The 14557-nt window shown below is 34.2% G+C and overlaps 1 protein-coding gene across 1 annotated transcript in view; it reads right to left on the reverse strand.

Annotated features, from left to right (window-relative positions):
- RFTN1 (raftlin, lipid raft linker 1) overlaps positions 1–14557 on the reverse strand; it is a 111369-nt gene that overhangs the window by 44818 nt on the left and 51994 nt on the right. The window contains exons 3-4 of the mRNA XM_087712824.1: positions 14084–14270; positions 5646–5754 (exon numbers count right to left, since the gene is read on the reverse strand). Of these exons, the coding sequence (XP_087568950.1) occupies positions 5646–5754; positions 14084–14270 (296 nt within the window). The remainder of the gene's footprint in view (positions 1–5645; positions 5755–14083; positions 14271–14557) is intronic.

The raw sequence follows: 14557 nt of genomic DNA on the forward strand, positions 1-14557 counted from the left end.
GCTCTTATTTTGCCTGGATAAGCCTTCTTGTAAGCTTGCCTAGGCATAGCAATGTGCAAAGCCCAGAGTTAATCTTGGGAGATGGCTAAACTGTAGCCATCTGTTAAAATCCCTTACCAATCACTGCCACATTTGATTAGTAAATAATTTCCTGTTAGCCTGGTGACTTCCAGCATATTGTATAAAACCATATTCATATTTTTTGGAATGTCTGTAGAAGTAGTACATGTTAGTGACGTTCAGAATTTTTAGTCATTATTTGAAATTCTATTTTTCCCAAATGGAAAAGTTTTTCTTTGAATGAATGAGGTCCAGCCCCGCCTAGTTTGAGTGCATGAAGTGGTTTTTTTTATCTGCTTTTCTTCTCTATTTTTTAACTTTTCTCCTTTTAGAGATGTATTTCTGTAAGCCGCCCAGAGTCCTTCGGGATTGGGCGGCATATAAATTCATTAAATTTGAATTTGAATTTATGGTAATACAAAAGCTAAATATAATGTACTTAAAGCAACACTAAACATTAAGTCAAAAAAGAATGATGAAAATTCCCTATACATTTCTATTCCTACCTAATACATTTTATTAATTTTTTGAACAAAATAAAAGCTAAGAGGAAATAAAGATAATAAACAAGAGCAGTAAATAGTGGGGGAAGAAACAAAAAGAAATAGAAAAAGAAAACTGAAAAGACAGAATATAAAGAAGTTGCTTCTGATCTTTTTGATGGTGTTATAGATACGTTTTAGTTTTCCTCTGTAAAATTATATCACATTTTGCTTCCTTCCATAGGCTACCTTATTAAATCTTTAAACTATAAATCACAAGTTCATTTATCTCTTTTCTTCAGCAAAAAGCTGAAAACAGCATCTAGAGTCATTTGTTTCATGATATGGGCAGCTATATAGTGTATATTGGGCAAATAAATGTATAAATAATATTATAAATTAACTTAATGACCCACTACTAGTAATGGATTATTAAAATGACAAATCCTGAAGAAATAGAAGAACATGGAATTTAAGTAAGACGTTGACTAAATAATATATGAGATAGAATTAGTAGAATTTTGTGAAGTTAATTTATTTTCATTGCTAGCATCTGTTTTAAATAACCTAAATCAAAGCCAGGGGCTTGTGGCCAACTTTATTGATTCAGCAGTTATAAACTGCAGTAACTCACAACCATGTCATTTCCTGCTTAGACTATTCTAGATGACGCTCCCCTTGAAGACAACTCACAAGCCATAGCTGGCACAGAATGTGGCTGTCTGATTTGGGTTAACTGGTGTAGAAAAATGACCAGAAGTGGGTTGCTTCCAGTTTGGCCCGGATCAGGCGAACTGGTAGTGGCGGTGGTGGAAGGCTCCGCCCACCCACCCAGACGCTTCTGTGCATGCGCAAAAGCATCCCAAAAGTGCACGAGTGAATTGGTAGAGCCGGGATTTGCAACCCACCTCTGAGAGTGATATACATACATACAAACATACATACATAACGAAAGAAAATTCTCCAGGTATATGGAAAATACATATAAGCGCTTCCACAATTGCATTTCTGATTCTATAAATTTTATCACTCTCTCTACTCTCCCATCATTATGATTAAGGCTTCATTTTCTCCAGGGAGCTCTCAGAGAGGAGATCGCTATGTAGGCAAGACTGCACTTTGATGGGGCTTGATGAACATGTTTTTATAATGGTCTTGCATTAATTGGTTTATTCATTCTATTGTTTTACAATTATAAAGTATGTAGAATTGATACAAATGTATAAATAAATAAGTATAAATTAATAAACAAACACAGATTCTGCATCAATGGACAGTATAGTATTAGAGTGAAATAAAATAAATACATAAAAGGAAATGGGAAACAGGATATTACCTATTAAACTGGGTACTTCCAGGTGCAGACTGTAGAATAGATCATGAGTCATTAGTATCAAATACACAAGTTGAACAAAAAATTAAATTATGTATGTTCATGAAACTGTATGGCAATAATTGACAGGCATAAGCTCATATATTTGGGCATGTAATGGAAGTGAATGATGGATTGAAAAAATGACAATGCTTGACTAGGTTGAAAAAAATAGAAGGGAGAATAAGGGAAGGCCAAGACGGTCAGGATCAAATATATTACTGGAGTGCCCCAGGAAAAGCTGAGATTAACAGCAAGGTGAAATGGATAGCAACTGTTCATATTAACTAATATTGAGTTTGGCCTAACTCCATATTAATTAAGGAGCTGTGCTAAGATTTGGAACCATTGCAAGTTGGGCTAATTAGAAGGAAATAATAAAACCTCCATTGATCTGGAAGTTAATGTAACATATAACCTTCAAGCATTACCGTATATGTGAGTTTTATTTTAGGACTGAGCACTATCTTGGATTCTGTTTCCAAAATTTGCTTCAAAGCATAAAGCTAACACAATTTTGGGAAAATGCACAACAACTTTAAAATGTTGCAAATAACTACTATATTCATTCTTTTTTCTTTTTGCTTCAAAATACCCTCTGGCTGGTGAATCCAAAATGCTGCACAGGATAATGTATAACATATAAATGAATTTACTAGATCAGAGCATTAAAAAAGAGAATAAACATGTGATCTGACTTATTTTTAATCTGAAAACGTTAGAATGAATCTTGATCTGTTTTCAAGCACTATATTTCGAAGTATACAAAGTATATTGAACAAATCATATATGGATATACAAAATAGCACAAATTAGTTTTAAATCTCTGTTCTTCAGACAATTTCTGGAATGCTGGGGTAAGCACTATAGTTTTTTTTTCACAGCTATTTTCAGTTTAGCTAAAAAGATGTACTTTCTAGGAAATCACCAGGAAAATAGGCTAAAAGCAAGCATATCTTCTGGGGACACCAGGAAATGCTTTTGTTATATTCACAAAGTGCTTATTTCAATGCAAAATGCAAGTAAAAATGAACATATGCACTTTGAAAAAAGTTTGTTTTCACCCCATCGGACAATGAAAATTTCCATAATTTTTTTGTTTTACCAATGTTTTCAAAATGTTATACCATATATTGTAGTAGCATTCCTGTCCATTCCTGTCTTTATTTTATGTATCTACATCATTCAATTAATATAGTGTTTTCTGGACACATATAACAAATATTTTTAAAAAACCAGAAACTTAAGAACCAAATTAAGTACTTTGAAAAAGTATTTTACAGGTAGTCCTCAAGAAATGACATTTAACAACTGTTCATGGTTACAAAGGATACCCCCAGATTGCATACAATCCTGTTTCCAAATTATGACAATTGCAGTCCTCACACTCATTTACCCTTACGATTGACCAAGGAGATGCTGCAGTGTCCATCTTCTCTCTCCCCACCCCACCTTCTTGGGCTCTGAAGTGCTTAGGCCTGTTCCCATGCCTCCTGGAAGCAGACACCATTTTCTACGGGAAATGGTGATTGCTCTCAGAACTTTCTGTTCCCGTCTGCTGGTCTTCAGGAAAAAGCTCTGAAAGGCTAGGTTTCTATTTTGCTCCAGAAAGGCAGGAGGAGATTGGCAGGAGGATGGACACTGGCAGAAACAAAAAAACAGGTATGCCCAGTATTTTCTTTCCCCAGTGTTTCTTGCTGACAAAATAAGGTTGGGTGGACATGCCTGCAAATCAGGGGTAGGATTGGGGAAGAATGAGCTTCCTTTTCCTAGGTTGTTCCTCTTTTGCTTCTGGAAGCAAGTACCATTTTGAAGGGCCCACAATTCATTTCAGCTACTCTGAAAATGGTTTCCAGCACAGCTATGCAGTCTAGGGACATGAAAGGACGGGACAGTTTGCTTTCAATCTGAATATGACAGAGGTTCCAGAACAAGGTTTACATTAAAAGATAAGGGAGTAATCAGTGGGGAAGGGCATTGGATTCCAGTGGGAAAGAAGCAGAACATGGGGTATCTCACGGGATGGAAGAGCCCATGGGCTTGTGTCTGCATTAGGCCTCCAGAATCTCCCCCATCCCCAAGGTAGCTCATGCTCCACTTAATGACCCACATGTTCATTTAACAACGACACTGGGAAAAGCAGAGACAGATGGTTGTTACTTGCAACAATTCATTTAACATTTGTCCCAACTTAAACTGTATTGGGCTGACATGCAACCATAATAGGCAGACATTATGGTTATAACTCGAAGGACTACCTATATTATACAGTACCAATATTACAATATTATCATTTTAACTTTTCTAATTTAAGTTTTAAATTAGAGTATTTTGTAGTTGTTATTTTAACTGAAACTGAAGTTTTATAATACTTAAAACCACTAAAGAAATAAATAAACAGATAGGGTTACCGTATTATATGATCATCTTGGACAATTATACTTAAGCAATTAAACACTTTAGATTTCATTATTTGAAATAATCTTTTAAAGTTAATTTAAAAATATTAGCATACTGAAAATATGTTCAATGTGTAATACTTAATTCTTAATCATATTCATTTTTATGATACTCTTAATGCTTAAGATATGTGCAAGATTAGTTTCCCGTTAGAAAGAAAACATTAAATTAAAATATTTAACCAATATTTTGGTAAAACAATAAAAACAAAAGCAAATATGGCTGAAAGATTAAAGTATTTCTACTTTGTTGATACATATTTCTGATCTGTATTTGCTATAACTGTATTTACTTTCATACACACACACACCAACTATTATCTTTTTCCCTCAGTTAAAATGCATCTACAATTCATACTATTGTAACAGCCTTGGAGATAAATGCCTGCAACTACCAGCACAAGGGTGTGGCATTTGCTTTTTCTATGTGTTGCTTTCCAATGTACATCAAATAAGTATGAAGCGTTTCAGGATGAACTGAGTAGCCTCAAATTATTCCAACAATTTAAGAAAAGAGTCAAGAAAAAAGAACCTGTTTTAGAAAAGTTAGGAAAGTATGCCAAGCAAGTTGATTATGAATCAATTCCATTATTTTAACTTTTATTAAGCATATTAAACTTGCACCATACAGACAGAATCTTACCAGACTAAACTATACTGTTCTAATCCTAATTATTATACTCTGGGATATTCTAGAGAATGGCTAGATTTCATCTTCAAATTAGTTATTGACTCTGTTGCCTTTTCTCTCCTCCTCCTTGGAATGTGCTCCTTCCTTCCTGGAAAACTGCTGCTTCCCATTGGAGTCCATCAAACTACATCCTCCTTGGTAGATACAATCCATTGCATTTCTTATATAAAAAATGGACAAGGTTTATTGCACAGCAGTCAAATTTTACTGCTCAATTGGGTGGCAGGACCTAACTCATTTTGGCTGCTTTGAAAAAGGTAAACAGGATTAGATTTCTTTACAACTTGGATAACAAGGATGCAACGTTAGACAGGGAAGTTGTAAAACATCCTGTAAGAAAGCTGTGTATTGTTGCCAAGAAAGCAAGATGGACATGTCCACAAAATTACAATTTAAATACATATGGAAAATTGGAACTTTATAGCTCTATCCTAATTACAATATTTATTTAAATTGCATAGCTAACTAAAATAAAGAAATGCAATGAGTTTCAGAGATATAATGAATTCTAAGGGCTTTCTGTTCATGATTTTGCATTCACATTTTACAAGCATTTCCTATCAACTTACTTATCAACTTACTTTTTTAATAAGGTCTGGTATTTTTGATTTATCTGGAAGTTGATCTGAGAAGAAGCAACTTTCTATCTCCAAAGAATTCCATTCACTGACAGATTCCCTTCGCAAAGGTCTAAAAAGAAAAGAGCTCTCAATTATATCAGCACCAAAATGATCAAGTTTTATCCAAAACTTGGAATATACTGTATATCTTAAATCGATTCTAGTTCCTATAGTAAATGTTTTACACTGTATCAAATCATACAACAGGGAATTATAGAAATTTATAGATTTCCTATAACAATGAATAAAGGAATGTAGTTTCAAATCAACATTTAATGTATTTGAAAAACACATCATTCTTATTTTCACTAAGTATCATGGAATATGGACTTACACATTTAATTTACATATAATTCCAACCATTTTTCATCTTCATATTAAATTTTCTCATTTATCTTTTTAAATTACCACTTTTAGTAAAATATTGCCTTGTTTCTACATATTGACTTCACTCTAGTTATGCATTATTTATATCTGATTTTTAAATAATTTAATTTCTTGATCTAATAGACTGTTGTTCTAATTTGAATGAAAAGTACAAATTGTTCTTGAGCCCAAATAGTAGCTAAATATTAGCTAAAGAGGAGGCAGAGTAAAATATAATGTTATGAATTTTCCAACTGCATCATTCATTCATTCATACATACTGTATATCCCTAGAAAGGAAGGAAGGAGGGAGAGAGGGAATGGATCCTACAAATTTCCTAAAGTTCTATCACATTTAGAACTATGGAACAAGGGAATTAAAAAGTGAAAATAACTGTCAAGGCAGCCCAGGATTAGATTATGGGACATTATGGACAACAGCAAGCAGGAAGGAAAGATAGGAGGGAAGCCCTAACATACTACTCTACCCTTTTAGAACTATAAATTTTATAATACAACACATATTCATTCTGAAAATTAAAGAATACAGTAGGTTTTTTATAGCTTTCAAGTGATCATGATCTACTTTCTGAAGAAAGTAGAACAAAAATACTAATTTCATGCAGAAAACAGGAGGGGGATAAGTGGGTACTCAGAAAGGTATTTTTCAGAGTATTTATAGGACTAAGCATCATATTGATTTCCAGAAGTAATGGGTAAGAACAGTTTCTAATTAAGAAAAAAGTCATTTTTCAAAGCAAAGACCTTATTGTTTTTCTGTTAAGCAGCTTGAATTAGTCAAAATATTCTTCCTTATGATAATCAAAACTGTTTGTAATATGAATTGGTTTCAATTTTGTTCTTCAGAATGACAGAAGACCATGCATGCTATAATATGCCGTCCATGTTGGACAATCTGATGTAATGACCAGGGAGGGGCAGAATTTTATTTTTTTACTTTAAAAATCTTCAAAGGCGCCTTCAAATTTAATGGGTCTACTTTTTCCTTATCCCAACTTTATTGCAATCCCCTGATTTTTGTTTAGTATTAATATTTAATATAAGACACAGTACTGATACAATAAACATTTAGCATTTATAAACAAAGATACCACACTCTCCTGCCTCTCAATTTTGCTTTTTTTAGCTCATACATTCAAATGTTCTGTTATATTATAGTACTAGCCTCAAAGTCTCCTGGATTCTTACAAATATTTAAGTACATTTACTGATTTTGCCTGGAGGCAAAATTAATAAACATATTATGATAGTTTACAATTTACTTTGTGTGAGGTTTTTATGGGTAGCAACTGAGATTACAGGAGGAAGATTAAGTGCAATTCACAGTTTTTAATAAGTGAGAATGTTTATTTTTAATTGCCTTTGTAAGGCATATAAGCTAAATAAATACAACGTACATGTCATAGATGGATTTTCATTTGATGATCGGATAAAAACCACCAAGGACACCAGAATTTCAGCAAAATCAAGCCCCATCATATATCCTTGGGTTCTGATTCCAAACCAGAGACTCAATGTTAAGTAATCTGCTCAAATACCTTATTTATAAAATTGATTGAACAACGATTTGTCTGAAATGGTATAGGTTTTCTGTCAGAGCAGTGCATTAGAAGACCTCCGAGGTACCTTCCAACTATGTTATTCTGTTAAAATGGCCTATGTCTGGATGGCTGGATAGTATAAGGGCAGAATGCTCCAGATATACACTATATTGCCAAACGTATTCGCTCACCTGCCTTTACTTGCATATGAACTTACTGCAAGTGACATCCCATTCCTAATCCATAGGGTTCAATATGACGTCGGTCTGCCCAATGCAGCTATAACAGCTTCAACTCTTCTGGGAAGGCTGTCCACAAGGTTTAGAAGTGTGCTTATGGGAATTTTTGACCATTCTTCCAGAAGCGCATTTGTGAGGTCACACACTGATGTTGGACGAGAAGGCCTGGCTCTCAGTCTCCACTCTAATTCATCCCAAAGATGTTCTATCGGGTTGAGGTCAGGACTCTGTGCAGGCCAGTCAAGTTCATCCACACCAGACTCTGTCACCCATGTCTTTATGGACCTTGCTTTGTGCACTGGTGCACAGTCATGTTGGAAGAGGAAGAGGCCAGCTCCAAACTGTTCCCACAATGTTGGGAGCATGGAATTATCCAAAATGTCTTGGTGTGCTGAAGCATTCAGAGTTTCTTTCACTGGAACTAAGGGGCCAAGCCCAGCTCCTGAAAAACAACCCCCCACCTTAATCACCCCTCCACCAAACTTAACACTTGGCACAATGCAGTCAGACAAGTACCGTTCTCCTGGTAACCGCCAAATCCAGACTCGTCCATCAGATTGCCAGTTGGAGAAGCACGATTTGTCACTCCAGAGAACGCGACTCCATTGCTCTAGAGTCCAGTGGTGGCATGCTTTACACCACTGCATCTGACGCTTTCATTGCATTTGGTGATGTATAGCTTGGATGCAGCTGCTCAGCCATGGAAAACCATTCCATGAAGCTCTCTGCGCACTGTTCTTGAGTTAATCTGAAGGTGACATGACGTTTGGAGGTCTGTAGCGATTGACTTGTAGAAGGTTGGCGGCCTCTTCGCATTATGAGCCTCGGGATCTGCTGACCCCGCTCCGTCAGTTTACGTGGCCTACCACTTCGTGGCTGAGTTGCTGTCGTTCCAAAACACTTCCATGTTCTTATAATACAGCTGACAGTTGACTGTGGAATATTTAGGAGCGAGGAAATTTCACGACTGGATTTGTTGCACAGGTGGCATCCTATCACAGTTCCACGCTGGAATTCACTGAGCCCCTGAAAGCAGCCCATTCTTTCACAAATGTTTGTAACAACAGTCTGCATGCCTAGGTACCTGATTTTATACACCTGTGACATGGAAGTGATTGGAACACCTGATTTTGATTATTTGGATGGGTGAGAGAATACTTTTGGCAATATAGTGTATAAATATTAACACTGCAATGCTATTCTCCAAAGAAAGATTTTTTTTTTCTAATCTTACTTTTAAATAAATATTCTATGTAATTACAATTGACTTTCTATAACTCTTTCACCATTCCATATTTCCAATACAGGTAGTCCTTGGCTTATGACCACAATTGAACCCAAAATGTATGTTGTTAAATAAGACAGTTGTTAAGTGATTTTTGTCCCATTTTATGATTTTTGTCAGTTGTTAAATGAATCACTACAGTTATTAAATTAGTAATACAGATGTTAAGTGAATCTGGCTTCCGCATTGATATTGCTCGTCAGGAGGTGGCAAAAAGTGATCATATGACCCCGGGACACTGCAACCATCATAAATATGAATCAGTTGCCAAACTTCTGAATTATGAACATGTGACCATGAGGATGCAGCAATAGTTTATTTATTTATTGAATTTATATAGCTGTCTATTCGCCTATGGCTTTTTGTAAGTGTGAAAAATGGTTATAACTTTTTTCAGTGCCATTTGTAGCTTTGTATGGTCACTAAATGTGCTGTTCACTCCTCCATCCTTCCACATATGGCAAGGGTTCTACAGGTTTTATTAAACCCCCTCAAACAGGTCCTTGGAAACCACCTATAGCACAGGTCTGGATTCCAAGCAAGAGTTACTGGGCAATCAAGTTCAATTGTCTCACACCAAATCCAGAAAAGCAGGCCAAGAATTGAACAGGCCGGGATACATGGCACTAGCACACAATGCTCAAGAACTATACATTGCTAAAACACAAAATGAAACTAGTTCAGCTTAGCTTGTCGATCAGAAAGGTCAGCAGTTCAAATCCCAGGTGCTCTCGTTACTTGTCCCAGCTTCTGCCAACATAGCAGTTTGGAAGCATGTAAAAATCCAAGTAGAAAAAATAGGAACCACCGTTGATGGGAAGGTAACAGCATTCCATGCGCTCTTGCCATTTAGTCATGCCAGCCACATGACCACGGAGATGTCTTTGGACAGTTTTGTAAGGGAGATGAGCACCACACCCAAGAGTCAGGAACGACTAGCACATATGTGTGAAGGGAACCTTTACCTTTACTTTTAAAGCTATTAAACTGTATGCATTTTAAAGCTTTTATAGAAATTGTTAAATAGATGTTTAATTGAACTGTTGAATTTAATTAAACACACAAAAGTGATTATCTAGTTATAAAAAAAACAAGATGACAGAAAAAGATTGTCAAAATATCTCTCTGGGACCATAAATGACCTTTTTATTATGCTTATTTCCTTCTCAGTTATATAGCTCTTCCTCATGTTTTTATTTTATTTTATTTATGCATGAAGTGAATCAAATTGTAAAAGAGACGGGCATTCTATTAAGCTACTGCTAGCTAGCAATTCCTCTTCTGTTCAAGGCTTTCCTGAAAGTGTAAATCAGTGTGAATCTGTTCTGTCATGTGAGAATCACTGAGAACAAGCAGTCGATGAAAATTCACATCTACCACTTCTTTATACCTGTCACCAACAAAATTATTTTTTTATAATTCTGAAACTTCATCAACTTTGGTACTTATTTCATAATTTTAAAAATTATTGGATTTCTATCATTCCTCAGTTCCTTTCAAGTCCTTGTATGTGTATCAGGCATTGCTTCTTATTACACAGAAATCCTTGGAAACACAAGGTGATAATGAGATTGTTTAGCTGGAAACCTTGGTGATTTTATATTTCTGAGAGAGTCTGTATGTGGAATATTGAAGTAAAAACAGGATTGTCTATAACTTAGTTTTCTTTGTTCATGAACAAAGTTTCATATAGAATTAAATGGCAAATGATGTACTAATAATTATTCAATCAAAGACAATAAAAAATTAAGAAAATTCACAGTATGATTCAGAAATAATCAGAAGATGAAAGAAAAAATTGCCTGATGCAATAGATTCAAAAAATAAATCATATTTTAATTTGCTTTAAAATGTATTACTGGCTATGATACTATAGTTGGAATGACTTTGAATTTGAAAGCCTTAAGCTTCAACCTTTTTGTTTTTATTAAGCTTCCTATTATGAGTATCTTTGAGTTCACAATATTGAATTATTAATAGTATTAATAACATCTCATTCTACTAGAAGAATCTTTCTGGATTTGACCATCTTCAGGTTATGGGAAGATGCTGACTGAAAGTTTTGGAAGTTAAAATACATACATCTGGAGAATATTCCAGCTTGAGGGAAACTAAATTAAAAAGTATGTAGTTTAGCAATATGTACAACATGCCACAATTACACTGAAAACTTTTTATTTTTACTATTTATTACTGCAATTTATATACTGTTCAGTTTCAAAAAGCTCCAAGTAGTTTACAAATTAATATTTTCAAACCTGGCAAATTTAAGTGATGTGTATTTCAACTTCTAGAATTATCCTACCAGCAGTCAGTTGAAGTACACACATCTTAAAGTTGCCAAGTTTGAAAAATACTACACCAGGTGAATCCTATAAAATAAGCTCATGAATTCTTTGAACTGAGTCTTTCAGAATTCATATAATCATCTGTTTCCAAAGTCAATTGAATTCAAATAATCAACTTAGTAAATTCATACAATTCTCTAAAATTGTATCATGATCATCACTAGTTTCAGTAAGTATTCTCCAAAATACAAACGTAATACAAATTGTCGTTGATTTTTAGTGAATACAAATTTCACACTTACAACTATTGCATCATCCCAGGGTCATGAGATCACAATTAGGATGCTTGTTATTTGATGTGTATTTATGACAGTTGCATTGTCCCATAAATACACACCACCTACCAAGTGCCCTAATTATGATGTAATGACACTGGGATAATGCAATGGTTGTAAATGTGAAATGTGGTAACCATTTTAACAATCAAAATCAATAGGGGAAGCCAGATTCACTTAATGATTACATGATTTGTAAAATGGGGAAAAACTCACTTAACAACTGCCTTGCTCAGCTACAGAAATTTTGGATTCAGTTATGAACTTAAATCATCTGTAGCTTTAAATGTTCATCTATCATGTTAAAATGAAATTAGAACAAAAAGTAAAATACTAGCGCCAGCACATATTATTTCAAAAGTTACATTACACATACATTTCTCTGTTTTAAAAAAAAACATCAAAATCAAATGATTCCTGTTCTAATATGGAACTATTGCAGATGACGATAGATGAAAAATGAGCTATAGCTAGAAAGAGGGCCATAGGAACATAGGGGCACTGTTAAAAACAAATGCTTTTGGAAAATTGCACCCTGTATGTAGTAGTTTCAAAACAAACTGTGTCAGACATATGAAGGGTAAAAACTTTTTAAAGCATAGCAGGAAATTTTAACTACATTTAAAGGACATAAAATTGCTGCTTAATGAATTTGCACTTATACCTGAGCCTTCAATAATGTTTGTTTTTAGTTACAATCAAACATCTTCACTAACTGTAGGCTCTTCAACAAAATATTGGAATTAGACATGTTTATTATCATCCAATTTATAACTAGTCTAACATTGCATACAATTTTACAGCTTTTAAAACTGTATATTGTTAGCTAAAATGCTTCCTAATTAAGCAATTTAACTGAAAATACTTAGTTCTATATTACAGAAAATCCTAACAATACAAGATGCAAAATGCTTTATTTCAACAGATAACCATAAAAATGGCTGATGAAATGAGAGCCATAGAATGGTCTTTGTAGTATCAACATGGGCTTTGTCAAATGTACTTACTAACTAATATACTTATTTTGTATTTTAATTCAACTTATTCTTCTTTTTAAATGATGTTAATAGTTTGACTGATAACTTCTAACATTCTTAAATTAAAAGTTAGAAAACTGTCTTTGTTCCACAGGTCAGGATAAGATATCCAGTATTTATCTTCTTATAAGAGAGCTTGTTAGCACTAATTGATATTTGGTTTCTCTCTCCAAGAACTTCAAATAATCTTATGACTTTCCCCCCCTCGTTAACATCCTAAATTTTACATCACTGCTTTTCTCAAAATTCATTTAAATGAGCAGGTATGATATTAAAGACTGCAAATATGTAACACTTTTGACCCAAGGTAACTGATTTTCTATGAAAAGAAGGGGTTACTTTTGTCCTGTCCAGTCAACTTTTCTCTTGTATTTTCTTTGATGTGTTAACTAAGAGGGACTGAAAACTGAGAAGCAGGGTTCCCTCTTTGAATGAGAGGAATCCTTTTTAGTCAGAATGTTCTGAATAAATAAATCATAATAAAATATATTCCTATCATTTTTTCATTAGAAAATATGCATGCCGAAACACAAGTAAATATAGGAAACCATGTTTGTAACCCATAACCATACATGTAACTGTTATAAACCATAGGTTTTCTTGTGAAAACCACCTCAAGTGAAAACCACGTTTTTCTACTTAATTTGGTAGTTAAGAGTTCTTTTTTTAAAACCAGAAAACTGTCCACCCGAACTTGCTTTATGTATTCTGTTATTACTTCAGGTATTACCTTGTGTGGTTCTTCTACTTCGGTAATATATCATCTAACATCTTATATCTACATAGGTTACAGACTGTGTAAATAAATAAGAGTCTGAATATGAATCAATATCAACACATGAAAGTTAGTCAATGTGGAGTTTAGAATTATTTTTATAAAAGATTAATAGTTCTTATTTTTTGTATTTTCATCTTTTCCTTCAAACAGCAATAAAATATATAATTCTTCTTTTACTAAACAGTATTGCATACTAATAAAGACACAATGAAAATATTCAAGAGCAAAATGCTTTTTCAAGCTGTACTAACTAAATACTGTCACAATAAGAAACAAAATATACAAGAAATTTCTCCTAACTTTATGTCCAAAGTTGATTCAAATGAGAAACACATTTTCAGTTTGTTATCCTCAGATAATTCGGCCAATCTACAGATTCCTAAACAGCCTATAGAAATGTTGATGCAATAAATAGTAACGGAACACTGCTATAATTTCCAACCTGAGTCAAAACTCAGCAGGAACTCTCCTTGTCAATTTTTATTCCCACTTCCTCAAAAGAGATTTACCTTTCCATTTTCTTGATCAGTACAGCCCTGAAGATTTGCTCCTGAATTATCTTCTCATTCTTATTAGATGGCTGCAGAAAAGGATAGATAGCAGCCAAGCGGAAGCCCTGATAGTAGAAGTCTTGCAGTTTAAGTGGAAGATCACGTAAAGAAGACAGCTTGATTATTGCTGATCTTCGTAACTCCGCTGGAACAAAAAGGTAGATTTATCAATAGACTTGAATTATTCTCTACAATTATTAATATTTTAAACCTGTACAAGTATTTTAATCAGTACAGAAAACTCAAAAAATTGCCACATTGTGAAATACAATAGCCCCCATTGATATAAAGGTAAAGGTTCCCCTCACACATATATGCTAGTTGTTCCTGACTCTAGGGGATGGTGCTCATCTCCGTTTCAAAGTCAAAGAGGTAGCACTGTCCAAAGATGTCTGCATGGTCATGTGGCCAGCATGACTAAATGCCGAAGGT

Source organism: Thamnophis sirtalis, unplaced genomic scaffold (assembly GCF_051295495.1).
Source record: "Thamnophis sirtalis isolate CommonGarterSnake01/CBP01778 unplaced genomic scaffold, rThaSir2_p1.2 scaffold_4, whole genome shotgun sequence".
NCBI classification, from domain to species: Eukaryota; Metazoa; Chordata; class Lepidosauria; order Squamata; family Natricidae; genus Thamnophis; species Thamnophis sirtalis.